Source organism: Python bivittatus, unplaced genomic scaffold (assembly GCF_059951505.1).
Source record: "Python bivittatus isolate LINGU-HERP-01145 unplaced genomic scaffold, Pbiv_v1 ctg000840_np1212, whole genome shotgun sequence".
In the NCBI taxonomy this organism is placed as follows: Eukaryota; Metazoa; Chordata; class Lepidosauria; order Squamata; family Pythonidae; genus Python; species Python bivittatus.
This window is the reverse complement of record NW_028277113.1, coordinates 23237542-23252613: the sequence shown is the minus strand read 5'-3', so window position 1 is coordinate 23252613 and position 15072 is coordinate 23237542. Positions and strand designations below refer to the sequence as shown.

At 37.4% G+C, this 15072-nt stretch overlaps 1 protein-coding gene across 9 annotated transcripts in view; it reads right to left on the bottom strand.

Moving 5' to 3' along the window:
• Positions 1-2808: 2808 nt before the first annotated feature.
• Positions 2809-15072, bottom strand: part of MBP (myelin basic protein) — a 235349-nt gene continuing 223085 nt past the window's right edge. For 8 of the 9 annotated variants that reach the window (XM_088130987.1, XM_088130990.1, XM_088130989.1 and 5 more), the window contains 4 exons: positions 13833-13868; positions 12629-12661; positions 8167-8289; positions 2809-5075 (listed from right to left, as the gene is read on the bottom strand). In XM_088130987.1, the coding sequence (XP_087987113.1) occupies positions 5019-5075; positions 8167-8289; positions 12629-12661; positions 13833-13868 (249 nt within the window). In that variant the 3' untranslated portion in view covers positions 2809-5018. The remainder of the gene's footprint in view (positions 5076-8166; positions 8290-12628; positions 12662-13832; positions 13869-15072) is intronic. The other variant, XM_088130985.1, reaches the window with a different exon arrangement.

Below are 15072 nucleotides of genomic sequence, written 5' to 3'. Positions count from 1 at the left end.
TATTTGCCTCAGAGAATGATTTAAGATGAATACCATGCATTTATGAACCTAGGAAACACACATCTCAAGGGAAATTTGACAGTATACTACAAAAACTCTAAATGTGTCTGATAACTAATAAGCCAGAGGCTTTGTTATATTAATATATTATTTGAACGTAGAATAATTGCTTTCCTCCACCATGTTCTGTGAAGGTTTCTTGGCAGGTTAGGTTAGATTGAGCTCACTGTCAGTCAATGTAACTTCTCTTTCCATCTTTAAATGTTTTGAGAATTGTTGGGGAAAATGTCAGACATTTTCCCACAGTATTAAAAGCTGCAGGATATTTTTTACATTTTCCAGATAGTTAAAATTGCTAAGAGGAAAAAAAAAACACCTAGAAGTTAACATTTAGGGGAACAGAATATGGAAAAACATATGTTGTTTTTGAAAATTGCTATAACATTACCATTCATTGGATATTTCCACATTATCCCTCTTGTTAGAAAGAATGTGTGTGTTGAAGTCATACTTACTGGCCAAATGCTTTTGATTTTATAATCAGCATTAATTATAGAATCATCAACTATAGAGCTACTTCCTTAACTGCATAAATTTGAAACACACTTGAAATTTGTTACTGTCAAATTTACTTTTCATATATTGCTGATTTTAATATAAGGGGAAGAAAATGTATATTTTTATAAAAATATGTATATTTTTCAATAAGTGCACTTCCTTTATGAGTCCTGCCTAACAGTTTTATCTTAAGACATCATGTTATATATACCTACAATTTCTAGTGGTACCTCCTCTGTTTAAATCATATCTGAAAGTGCAGGTTGTTGTGAATAAGATCAATTTTGATTCTGTCTTGCAAATTGTTTGTTTTATGTTGCTTTTTCATTTCAACAGCCCTGAAAGGCAAGTGAGTTTTTCTTCCTAATGTTCTGTCTCTGAAATGCTTTCTTTCACTATGCAGACCACATTTTCCCTGTGCTTCAAGCATCCCAGGGAAAAACAATGGCTAACCTAATGGCTTTTCAGGCTTTTACAATTATAATCTTGTGCTCAAAAATGAGAGATAACATCAACACACTTTAGGTTCTTCAACCAGATTTGGAATATAAAGCAACAATCGCTAGGAATCCCAAAGAGCTTCCATTTGTGTAAGGAGTGGTACTTGATCTCTGCCAGTCTCTCCCCATTCTTAGGATTAACTCCCTGTGTCCTTCCTGAAGGCCCTGACAATAAAGATCTTTTTTTTTTTTTGCATAAAAAACTGGGAATGGAGAATAGAGGCAAGAATGCTTCATTGTGCAAATGGAACTTGGTTCACTGTCCCTTGGACCTGAACCAATATATTTTCACTGTCTTTTGGCAACATTTGCTTAAGGTTTAGATGGCTAATTTCCTATCTAGAAAATTATCCCACTTCTTAATTGTGATTGCTCTACTGTATTGCCGTGCTGGGTGGCTGATCTCTTTTATCCATTAACACTAGCTGGACAGAAACATATTCTGATGTGCTTGCTCAATACATTTGCTCACAAATTTTAGAAACCATCTTGTACTTCTGCAAAGAGAAGGAAGAATTGCAACTGTTATTTCTGGCTATGAAAAATTATTATGGTTCCCTATTTGAATGCCCTTTAGTTAATGTTACATTGTGAACCAGTCCCTACACCAATCTGTGGTTAGTTAAAATTCATATTAGGAAAACATAGTCCCTCCCAATATGAGAAGTTTAATGAGTTTCAGAATACAAAATATTCCATGTGCAAAGACAGGGACAGAGAAACAGAGGTAAAAAGCAGACAGAAGCAAAGATGAATAATGCATCTACTTGAAAAGTACAGACTTTGTTTCAGTGTTTTCTCGCTCATAGCGATATTGTGGAATTATTTGCATGGGATAGAAGACATGTTATTGAATTTATTCATTGAATAACTCATTCACTATGGTAACCATTGCCTGTTTAAGAGAGATGATATTCAAAGGAAGTTTGCGGTTGCCACCGTATAATGTATTCGTATAATGTACTCATCCGAGTTAGTCTGTGTGGATGAATTTCATAACATTCAAAGTAATTGCTCCCTAAACAGGATCCATTGTATTGGGAATATAATTGTATTAGGGAGTATATTAAAGATGTGCTTGGGTGGAATAAGGTTTGTGTTTCCAATGCAGCCTTGTGTTAGACTGTACTCACATGGCTTAATATTTTATAGTCATATGCAATTAACCATCAACAGAAAGATGAGGATATATATAAGAATGAATGAATGAATGAATGAATGGATGGATGGATGAATGAATGAATGAATGAACGAATCTATTCAACTTAGGAAAACCAAAGGATGTTTGGCATCTCAAGGTTAGTGCCTTGATTTTGTGTTGGAAATATGATTTTATATCATTGGGCATTCTTTTATTTCTCCCTAAAAATGTGTCACATAGAAAAAAGTATAATACTTTCTATTGCATTTAATTTCCGGGGTAGAAAGAAGTTTTAGGAAGAATATTCAATTATGTGAGTATTCAGCTGCAGAGTGTTCACACTTATCCATTGCTTATGAGAAAATAGGTCATTTTGCAGTGAAAGAGTACTTGGGACCTAGAAACCGTGTTCCATTCCTTGAGATTAACAGTGGGAGGATAAACATTGATTAGTTCTTTGTTACCACAGTTCTATAATGAACGTTTTTGTCTGATCCATTGAGATTCACATTTTAGAAAGAATAAGTGCCATTGTTTCTTCCAAGAGCACTTTGCTGAAAGGTTCAAATTGGGGGGGGGGAGGGGAACCCAGTGATAAGTGTCAGTCGGGCTGTGTGGGGCTTTAGATTCAGCTGTAAAAAGGTGTCTCAGATGCAAGAAATGTCTGCAACTCTTTAAAGTTGCCCCACCTTTCCCAGGAAGACACTTTAAAATTAAAAGAAGGTGCTAGGTTCACAATCCCCCATGCTCACATGGTGATATATCGGTTTGCTTGATGCTTTTGACTTATCAGATTGTATGGAGTCATATTTAGAACCCAGTTCTAAATACATTTCTTGGCACTATATCTTCACTCTTTTAAAGGATTGTGCTTCAAAACATTATGTAAGATAGGCCTGCTTTATACATTCCAGGAAATGAAACATCTTCTCTGACAACCACAGATGAGATGATGTTTAAACTTGCACCTGTTCCTTAATGTACCACATATTTTACAAGGTATATAATCTGCATTCAGACTTAGTGGTGATCTTGATACACTTCAGTCAGCTGATTTGCCAGTTTGCATCATATACTTTAAAATATAGCCTTTAAAAAAATCCTCCAAATTTCATTAAAAGTTGAGTGTTTTATTTCTTTTTCAGGAGTTGTATTCATACACTTTAAAAACAATACACTTAAATGAAACTCACTATTATGTTGTGGAATACACAACGGGATGAGGCTACACATAGAAAAATACACATAGCCAGTAACATTTTGAAAGAAGATGTAATAGAGGGATGTGTGTATTTGTGTGTGTGTGTGTGTGCATGCACGTGTCTGTCTATCAGTTTCGGTATTCAGTTTTGTTTAGCTTCTGTATTTTTCTACCCTCTCATCTTTCATTGCTGCACATTAAGGCTGTTACTTAAAACCTATGGTAGATTAAAGTGATCTATCGGCAACAGTATCTCTGTATGCCAGATGGCATTAGTGCTGAGAACTTCTGATTTTTATTAGCATAGCTTAAGGCAGATGCCAGCTTGGGCCTAAATATTGTCTACAACATATAAGCACAAACAAAACTTTGCAAGAGTAAAAGAAGGCCGTAAGCAACAAAATAGGTTTAATATTTTAAAATAGTGCAATTCAGAAGAGCATTTTTCTTCATGTAGATGGGCAAACCCATTTCCACATGCATGTATCTTCATGTGTGATCTGTTAATGTTTACCTCTAGTTTATTAGTGCTAATGTGTATTATCTGCAGTGACACGATATATCTTATTTGGGTTCACTGCGTGTTTAACTCTGCTGCAGTAACAAGACAGCTACAACTACTAACTTTACGTGTGCAGTTACAGTCTGAAACTTCATCACCAAAGGGCTTTCTGGAATTGAAACATTAGACTTTTAAAAAACAATTTGCTGCAAAAGAATTTACTTTGCAGCAAGCGCCACTCTTCACATAACTAAGTCTAAGTTTTTGTTCTTTGGGATTATCCCTTATTTTTACCATTGTTAAATTACTCTAATTCAGGTTTGATGTCTTCATTTCTCTCTCCCAACCACTCTTTTTTCCCAATATGTTGGCAGTGACAAGCAATTGGTTATGCGCAAGAAGTTGCTTAGAGGCTGTATAATCATTCTTCATGACCATTGCTTGGACTCATTGAAACATTCACAGCTGCCTTCTCCCACATCGCAACGTACCTTGTACTCCCAGTGTAATATACCTTTCCATGACTGCCTGATCCAGTTAGGAAAAGAAAAACAAAAAGTGTGAGAGAAAAGGGATGCAGAAAAAGAGCAAATAATAACAAATCAAAGCCAAATCAAAACATTGGATAAACAGCCCTTACAACATTCTGCACATTTTTATTATTGTTGTTGGTTTACAGCAAAGATCTCAAAGATTCGTTAATGACTGCATTAATTTAGATGGTGTTATATTTTATGTGATTAAAGTTTAGTGAAAAAGAAATCTGAAAGGGAATTAATGTTGTTTGTTCCTGAAAATTAAAGCCTTATATTTCTTGGGGAGCACCTTGAAGAAGAAGGAATAAGATGGGGAATTTTGTTATTTTTCCTAAATAATGCTGACAACAAGCTACCTTGCAAGTTTGGGAGGCTTTTGTTGTTGTCGTCGTTGGCTTTTCAGCCATTGGTCAGCATTTGCCGATATAGTTTTGTATATTCCTACTGCATGCATAACTCAACTGACATTAATGAATAGATTGTGTTTTTTATCTAAGGAATTCTGCAATTGGTTATTAATCCTTTGGACAGCTATGTTATGAAGCAGTGAATGTAGCCTTTCAGTGACATCTTAAGAGTTTTAGCGCCTAGCAACAGGAGAGCCAGACCGGGAACCAGGTCGGGAACCAGAGCTTCCCTTTGGAAAGAAGAAAGAAAAAGACAGGATTAAAATTAACATACTGCGGCTGAATATGTTGTAATATACATGTTTTGTATACCCAGTTCCATTCAGCCTGTGATTCAACATAGTTGTCAGGCTCTCAAAGCAGGTCCAAACTAGTTGAACCTTCCTCAAGATTTGAACATCACAATTAGGAATGAAATCTTTATTGTAATTCAGAAATGGTAGCTATCACAAACAGTTGATAGCCACTGAGAAGATTGAGGATGAAACAGAATTTATATTCCTTCAATTTCAGATTCAACACACACACTCTCTACTTTCCTCCCATGTAATAGAGTCCTTAGCCTTCCATTTTTCAGGCTCACTTGTTAGTGGCCATTGTACGTTTACATTCTTTGCATTCCCGTTCTGAGTATTAGCAGCCACCAATAGAACCCTGAAAATCGGGATGATATTTTGGATAAAGAAGGGATAGAGAATAGCAATTATTGAACTGAATTTTAGGATACCATGTTGATTATCAAATGTGCTGCGTTTTAACATTTTATTTTCAATTTTGATTAGCAATTTGTCAGTTATTCTGAGCTTATTGAAATAAGATGGTAGATAAAAAAAGCATTACAGGTATTTTCTATTTAGTTCATATGGATAATCTGGTATAGCTAGAAAAACCAATAAGACTATTTTTTTTTTTTTTAAGTACAGTGTTAACTCTTATGTTTGCCTAGAACTCCAGGTTTTCAACAAACATTCACAACTATGAGTAAACAGTACTTTAATTTGCAAGAATAATTCATATTTGCTGTGTTTGTAACTCTCTGATGTATATTTTGCCTATGCTCATAAAGGTGGGAAAGAGAAATAAATCAGCAAATCCCACATTTTGACATGTTCCCAGCACCCATCGAATGTTGTCATTTAGCTTCCTACCCTCGCTGGATATTGCAGAAACAAAACCTTCCCACCTCCTCTTCCTCAAAATATAGGGAAAATCAAGGCAGCTCTGAGAAGCCCAGAATACTCCCTGAAATTGAATTCATGTTTTGAGTACTTTCACCCTCTTTGATAGTTCGGTTTCTTGCAGGAGAGCCCTTCCAGGATTAACATTCCAGCCTCTCCCTTCCTTATTCTTGCAGTTCTAGCACAGCTGCAGAAAGAAGGCAGGAACCAAAAAGATACAGAAGATTTAGCTAGACAGCTAACTATCAGATTGATTTAAAGGATTCCCAATATTAAGGGACCTTTTTCAAACTTGCTTTTTCAGTTTTTAAATACACGCTTCTGTCTATATCCTGTTGCCCAGTGTATTTCTTAGCCTTTTAAAATTTGTGCTTCCATAATTACTTGATGATTCAGCGAGCACTGCACTACCTTATTTCAATATTTCCCTGTTCATTTTTAATCTCAGACTACCCAGCCACAACATTATTGCTTAGTTTCATAAATGACAGAGTACTGTAATTATGCTTAATGGCTTATTAATTATGTTCCCTGAATCACTGATTTCTGTGTTATTGTAGACCTATTAAATCCATTACTTGCCATAGAAGCTCTCCTTGAATTAGTTCTGGTTTTAGGAACTAGGGGTTAAAAAAAAAATATTGGATAATATATAATAATGGGTACCATGTCATGCTAAGCTACTGTAGAAAATAAACCTGCATTTTTGCTGATGCGTAGGAATGGGTTGGAGGGAATGTTTCTTGGTTATGGGAACACCGAGTAAAATAAAAGAATAAAATTGTTTATAAATAAATAGATAAATAAAATTTATTAGGAGAAAATACTTGCCTAATTTGAACATAGACAAAACTGACTCTGTCTAGTTATTTTGGATGAATGTTTACCTTCTCTAAGGAGAACGGCCAATGATAGAGGGTTGTGAGATTGTCAACCGAAATGTTGGGAGAAACACTCGGCTAATTTAACAGTGAAACCTTAATGGTTTACAAATTTAAATAACGTTTGTATACTTGTGTGTAGCTGCTGTGAACAGTGTTAAACTGAAGAAAACTGAAGTACTTAAAACTGAAGAAAATAAGAAAATAATAATAAAATCCTTTTAAAAGAGAATGGAGTATTTCTCCACGTGTACTTCAAAGCACTATTTATTTTAGTGGAACTTCATTCCACATGTTACGTCACATAATTTTGAAGACCTAATTCCTGACAGTATGAAGTAGGTGTTCATTTTTTTTCTCAGTAAAATCTCAGAAAATCATATAATCTGGACCCTGAAAGATAATTTCCAAAATATCCCATCAATATAAATACAAATGGATTAACACTGCCAAAAGCATTGTTAGAAAAGATTTTAAAGTTGTTGTGATAAAATTGTTGTTATAAATGTTTAATTTTGTGTAGTATGGCAAATCATTATTTGCCCACTCTTTGAAGGTTCACTATGATATGATATTTATAATCATAAAACCAATCAAAGTAAAACTCTAATGATCATATCAACTATTAAATCTGAAAAACATGACAATTAGATCAACATTGAAGCACTTATTTCCTCCATTAGAACAATCCTGGGAGGTAGATTGGCCTGACAGAGAGTGATGGGCCCAAAGTCACTCTCTGGGGCCAGCTTTCATGCCTAAGAGAGGTCTACAGCTAATATGGAGTCATGGTTCAGGAGTTGGACTGGCATGGGGGAGTCCCAAGTTTGAGTCTACTCTCATTTTATCTGCATCTGAAACAAAATTACTAAACTAGAAGTTTCTAAAGCTCTTTGTTTTACTCTATGAATACTTAACTTGGAGTTGGCACAAACCTCAGTATTAATTCATGGCCCTGACATCACTTTTTCCTGTGTTGAGTTGTGCAATGACTCCTATTGGGTTTTGTATTATTTGTATCACTCTCTGCTTGGGTGATTCCTTTGGACTGGTACTAATAGAGATATTTACCTTAGTTTAGATCTATTATCAGACTTCTAAACACTCACTGTCCTCTTTCTGATCTTTTGGACAAATGATTAAGACTACTCCCTGTACTACTTAAATGAATGCAATATATATAACCAGTAGCTAGGGAATAGTTTCTCATCCCTGTACAATGTTGGTACTTTTGCTGCAGTTAGAATTATTATTAGGTTTACCAGTTTAAACAATTTAGACAGTGTGCCCTGGCCATCATGGTGGTATCCTTTGTGCCCCTTGTGAGCATATTTATGCTCATAGAATTTGCCACTGCCATATCCAGGTTTGTGAGTTTCACCACCCTGCAAAAGAGAAAAGCAGAATCACAAATATCCCTAGATTGCCATTAAAACGTAGAACTATCATTCAGGAAAATGATCAAAGGCTGAATTGTATCAAAGAATATGGCTGCAGGTCTGATCCCATTTGTCTGGATGAAACCCCATGGGAGTCACTGACTTCTGTCTGAATGTTTATAGCCCTGTGTCATAGACGGAAAGCAGATGGGAATTTTCTGCAAATAACAAGCGATGAAAGAATATATCTGAACAATTATCAAGAAAAGGCATACTCAAGGGACAGTAACATTTGTAGCAGACATAGTGGAAGGTGAATTCAATTCCACTAAAATTGACATCTGTATATAAAACCTATCTTACTACATATATATTCCTGTTGTTTAGAAATTGCCTGAGGTGATAATGATCCATAATTACTTATATTACAATAATTCTTATAAGCAATTTCAGGCATTCACTCTACCAGACAGCAACAGACGAGAGCAGTTAATGATATATCACCAGAAGGAGATGCTGGTAAAATAAATGCATTCATCTTTAAAAGAGTGAAATCCATTGACAATATTGTGCTGAATATTATCCAGAACAACAGAAAAGCGGGATATTATGGAGCAAGTACTTACAGGTCATTGTTATCCATTTTTGAAAAGCATTATTAAAAATGAAGAAAGATTGTGGAACATAATTGCATAACTGTATGAACAGAACAAGTAATTCAAAGGATATTTCAAATAGTAATCTACTTTGTAATTAGTTCTTCAAGCAAAAGCCTCATTTCCGGCATTGGTAATATGCTTTCTTAATGACAAACTTATGAAAATTGCCTCAGCAAACATTACAATTATGTCCTTATTTTTTTAAGTGTTTCCTATCAAAGTGATGACCTGCTCAACCTTTTAAGCAGCGACCACATTCAGCAAGTTTCCTATGGTTTCCGACTGTTATCTACTATGAAACAAAGCAGTAGGATTATTGTGTAGATAATTCAGGCATTTTGCTGGACTTAAAAAACAATTGGTATTCACTTTTAAGGGTTTGCAAAAGGCCCAGTTTGTAATGGACATGGCCAACAATACCTGTTCGTGTTCAAATGCAATTACTGCAAATCAATGCAATATTAATGCAAATAAATGCAATAAAATTACTGGTTTATGACAGTCCCTTCTGTTTATAGTTTCCTTGAACTTCTACAAAATCCAGGGTATTCCAGCTATATTTTCATTAACTTGCAATAATTTTACATGAGTACCTTGTGGCCATTTTTACCAAAGGAGTACAGAATATTTTATTTGGGTGTAAATTACCAGAAAAATATAGCTATCTTCCAATATAATTTTATAGTTGAGGATTCTGATGGAGACAACCATAACTTTAGAACATATGATGGGAGACGGGCAGGGTGTTCTTAGGGAAGGTGTTCTCAGTGTGTTATACTGATTCCATGTTTCCATTCCCTACACTTGGTCCCGATGCTTGAGTTTCAGCAGCTACTACTGAATGTCAGGGCAGGCAACCATGACATTAAATCATGGATGCATGACTTAACAGTGGATGACAGGGCTGACTTTGCTAGGCATGGATTTCAACTGTGGCAACAGCCCCACCCCAACAGAGCTGGTGGAGTGGCTATAGTCATCCAAAAAACCCTAGCAGCTTTCAGAGGCACTGCCCCATAGATAACATGGTTGTGAGACTGTGCTGGAGAGGTTGGGCTCTAGGGAACACATGGGATTGCCACTACTTGAACCAGCCTCCCTGCTGCATAGTGCCCCCTAACTTTGCTCATCCATGCTGTGGATAGTTGGTGATAGAATTTCTCAGGCTGATGGTACTGAATTTTAATCTGCCTTCCATGTGCATGGGGTTGCAGGTGGCTTGGGAGTTCATGGCCACCATCACCATTACGGAGCTGCCACAAGTTATTATGGGCCAGCTCACAGCAGTGATCATGTTAGACCTGATGATGTTAGACCTAAAGATGTGATCTGTAGTTGGGAGATGTTACCATCAGTCTCTTGTCGTGGTCAGGTCACTCTCTGCAATCTTTTGAGTTCTCTGCATCTGCTCCCCACTGTGGGGAGAAAGGTCCTATTTGATTAGTCTGCCCCAGGTCCCTGATGGGCTCTGCTGGGTTTTAAAGTGAACTTGGGGTTGTTCTTAAGGCTCTGATGCATGATAAAGCTGAGACCTTGATCATTGCCTGGAATGAGGGAGCGGCAATGGCCATGGTCTGGATCGGACTTCTGTGGACTCTCTGTTCATGGAGCCCAGAGAGCTCCCTGGTTTGTAGAAGAACTCTGAGAGATGCACTGGCAGAAGAGATGCCTAGAGAGCCACTGGAGAAACTGTTGTATACAAGTAAGAGCCTTTGTAAAGGATTATCCTGTGGCAGTAAAAGCTGCAAAACCTAATTACGTTCTTATCACATCTGTAGACGGTTGGCCCTAAATAAGGTGACTTGCTCCCTTCTGGGGAAGGAGATGGTAGAGGAACATCTACAGGGCTGCTGCAAAGATGCCTAGATTATTCTACACATCTATTGGATACAGTAGCTGGGCTCTGCTGTGCAAGTCCTTTGGTGTTAACTGAGGCACAGTCTAGTACGAATCCCTAGGGAGAGGTTGTGGGAGATCTAGATGAGGAAGAACAGGCTTTGGCTTAACCCAAGCAAACCTGAGTGGCTGAGAGTTTTGGGGTCCCCCAGTTCTGGCATCCTTCCATCATTAGTTCTGGAGGGGGTAGCAAATTCCCAAACAGAGATGGTGTGCAATTTGGATCTCTTTTTGGATTCAGTTCCTGCCAGAAGAGCAGCTGGCAACCATGGTCAATAGGGCCTTTACACAAATTCATCTTGGGTGCCAATTGTGCCTCTTTCTGGATTGAAAGGCCCTGCTCATGGTGACTCATGTCTTTGGTACTTCCTGTTTGGACCATTGCAATGTATTCTATGTGGGCTACCTTTGAAGTTCATCCAGAAGTTGCAATTGGTCCAGTATACAGCAGTGTGGGTACTTATGGGTGCCCCATGATACACCCATGTAATCACAGTGCTTTGTGAGCTGGTTTTCTGTTATCCATTACTGTGTTTTTAATTTTTTTAACCCATGTCAGCTACCTAAAGTCACTATTTGTGAGTTGGGAGTCATATACAGTATATCAACTAACTAAGTAACGATAGATAGATAGATAGATAGATAGATAGATAGATAGATAGATAGATAGATAGATAGATAGATAGATGATAGGTAAATTCATTGCCACAGTGGCTTAATGTGAACACTTTCAAGAAAAGCCAAGTATTTAAAGTATTTAAGATACTGTGAATACATATATTCAAAAAAAGGAAAAGAAAAAAATAATAATAAAAAAGATTATGGATTATGAGCAAAGAGCAGAGGGAGAAATAACCCCTGACTTTGAAACTCCTCTGCCTGATCAAGTGTCACGTGCAGAACATTTTTATAACCTTACTACTCTTTTCTCCCAGCAAGAGAAATGAATCTCTCAGCAAGAGAGAGAATCTTCCTGCCTATTTTCACAGAACTGAGACGAACAGGGTGAATGCTTTAAGGGACCATTTTAATTTCCTTTTCCATATGTTTCCTGACCCCACAACAGGGTCCTTTGCCAATCTGAATTGATCTACCTCCCTTCAGGTCTGGCTAGCATTCCAGACCTCTTTAGTTCCAGGGCAAAAACTTGGAGACTAGTCGATTAAAAGTTATGTATGCCCAATGAAGAAAAAATACTTAGTTGCATCAGCTTGTTCTCTACTTTATTGTCATGTACACAGTTCAGCGTTTAGTGTTCAACAAATATTGTCATATATTCTACATCTTCATTTCTTTAACTTTAAAAAATGAATGGTTGAAGAACACATAAGATCTCAGTACATGACTATATTGCAGAATATATGGCAACATCCAATAATGTACCGTATTCTTGAATCCATCCAGAACTGGAGTTGTGTGCAGTTCAAAGTAGCAAGCCATACTTTCATTTTCCCTCTCCCTCCATCCCATGGACACACAGAACATTTAGGGAGCCTTAAAGGAATGCAATTTGCCATGCAGTGAAGGTGCTCTGTGCTCAGGCAAAAGGAATCTTAATTAAGCGTGACTCGATTCAGGATAATAGCAAGCAGTAAAACCACGGACGTAAAGAAACTGCTTCGGAATCAGGAATGGGTCAGTAAGAATAAAGCAAACAAGCCAAAGTAAAAAAATAAATACATAAATATTGGAATTCTGCATCAGCTATAGAAAAGCAAGACAGCAAACAGATGCTCTTTGGGCCTGGGGAAAACAAAATAATTGTAAGTGGAAGCATGTTCAACACCTACCCAGCTAAATCTGCTGAAGGATAATCCTCTCCCCTGCACATGTAAGAAACAAACAAAGTGACATGATAACCACCATGGACTACAAAGACACTGAGGATGCCAAGAGTGGAGTTGATAGAAAAGGAGTAGTGTGGTCATGCGGATTAAAATATTTAAAGTCCAAGATGTTCAGATTGCAGTATTGATGTGGTCGTTTAGAGAAGTTTACTACATTCCTTCTTTCAGATGTGCATCATAAAAACCCATTGTCTAATGTGTGCATGATTATTACCAAAGAGAGAATATGGGCCCTCCTTGATTATGCCTTGTCTAGCTGCCTACTGCAGTATAATTCATGGTAAAGCATTTAAAGGTCTTTTAAATGCAATGATCTGTGGTCCTCTGTTATGCAAGTGGCATGCTTTTCATCCACCCAGAGTTTCACTCTCTAGTCCTAGACCCGTTTTCCAAACAAGTCTTGGCTTTCTGCATTCAGAAGCAAAAGATGTAGAGAAATTGAAGGAAAAAGTGGAGTGGGTAGAGTGTGGGTGGAAACTATCCTTTTAAAGATTAGATTAGATGTTGAAAGAATAGGCCACAGAATGAAAAGAATCATTCCATCCCCTCCTCCAGGAGGGAGCCAGCACAGCCTTAGTGTTTAGGGCTGTTTCTGAGTTCTATCCACCTGGACACATTTGCCTGGTCAGGTGGCCCTGGATGATGTTTCTTAATGCCAGTTCAGCCTGTACCAGGGCCTCCCTTATTCATAATTTAATAGTGGGTGAAAGGGCCAACCTGGCATATATCACTGAAGTCGGCTAGGCATCAAGGAGGAAGGGGGAGCCCACTGAGAAATATCCCCACCTCAGGTTTGGGTGTGGCATCAACCACGACCCCAGGGCATTTTATAATCTGTGTGACTCTTGTGGTTTTCAGGGGTGTTGCTCTGCAGATAACCGGTTAGTGTCCCTGCTTGTGAAGTTGGGCTCTAAGGATCAGATGGGATTGCTGCTATGGCATTAGCAGTATGGACTGTGATCAGGTATGCAGCAAGAATATTTTAAGACAGCAAAATACCTGCTGTAATGTACCATTTAGACTACATTCTGAAAGAAAGGTTATTGAAGTATTTTTAAATAAGGAAACCTGGTTGTCAGTCTTTGCTTTACCATAAGTTTTGTGACTTAAGATAAAATAATATAAAATGTTCACAGCAAACACTTACTTTTGCCTGAAGAGGAGGAGTTGTTCTGGGTGACACCTGAAAAACAGGTTAAAAAATAAGATTTTGCAAATATATAGGTAGAATCCCGTGTGTGTGTGTGTGTGTGTGTGTGTGTGTGTGTGTGTGTGTAAAATCCCAGGATTTTCCATTGCATCCCCGTTCCCAGCTTGAAAATTCCAAATGACCAATAGATGGCAGCAAAGGCAAACTTTTCTTCTCATTGCTGCTACCTAGTGGGTTTCTAATTTTCTGCCCCCATACCTGGGACCCACCTGCTTTTCCATTTTCTCCACATAATAGTCAGCTAACACATTGAGATGCTTCAATCTCACTGAAACTGGGGAACAGAGAGTCATGGTGATTTTTTTTTTCTATCTAAACTTTTCTTTGTATATTTCTGCAAGTATGGGGGCTTGTTTCAATTTTCTGCAACGCTTTTCTTCATGTCATGCCATTCAGACTCTTGGAATCTGAACTGACTATTACTGTATGCAAATGCCATCGGCATCCAAGAAGAGACCTATCATTACATATGGAGAAACCTTTCTAGATAGTAGAGATTCATTGGCAGGCAATTTTGGCAAGCTATTGCTCAGCGTAGCTATGCATCCCATTGTGGCTTGCCCTTCATCCATAAGCAATCCTGCCACAAACAGCTGCAGAGAAGAATGCTAGCTTATCCTACACCTCAGTTGATACAACATAACTTCATCACCCTATTTAGCATGCTCAGCCTACATGGGGTTTATTGGAGAGTTTCCATCCTTAAAAAATTTGGAGGCATCTCTGCAGACATTTTTCAAGCTTGTTGATATATCACTGTCTATTGGGAGGAAATATATGTGTGTGCTTGTAGGGGATAGGGAGAGACATGCATACAAACATATACGTACTATTGGCTAGTTATAATACAGGCTAAACGTCAAAAGCTTCAGGACTAACAAAGATTGATGACCAATACTAGTATTAAATATCTTTTAAATGATACATAATATTTTCTGGCTTCTCAACTTTCAACGCTATTTGAATGGAATTCCATGGCATTTGCATTTCTATAGGAAACCACCGTACCTTGAATTATAACACAACTAAATCCTGGTCAAATTCATTACAGTGACATCAAATATTAGAAGAGTTATCAGTGGCACAGTTCTATTATCTGTAGAACATTTTTGAAGTGCCAAAATCATAACTCTTGCAACCATTGTATTAAGCAGGTGATTCTTCTCAGATAGACCTT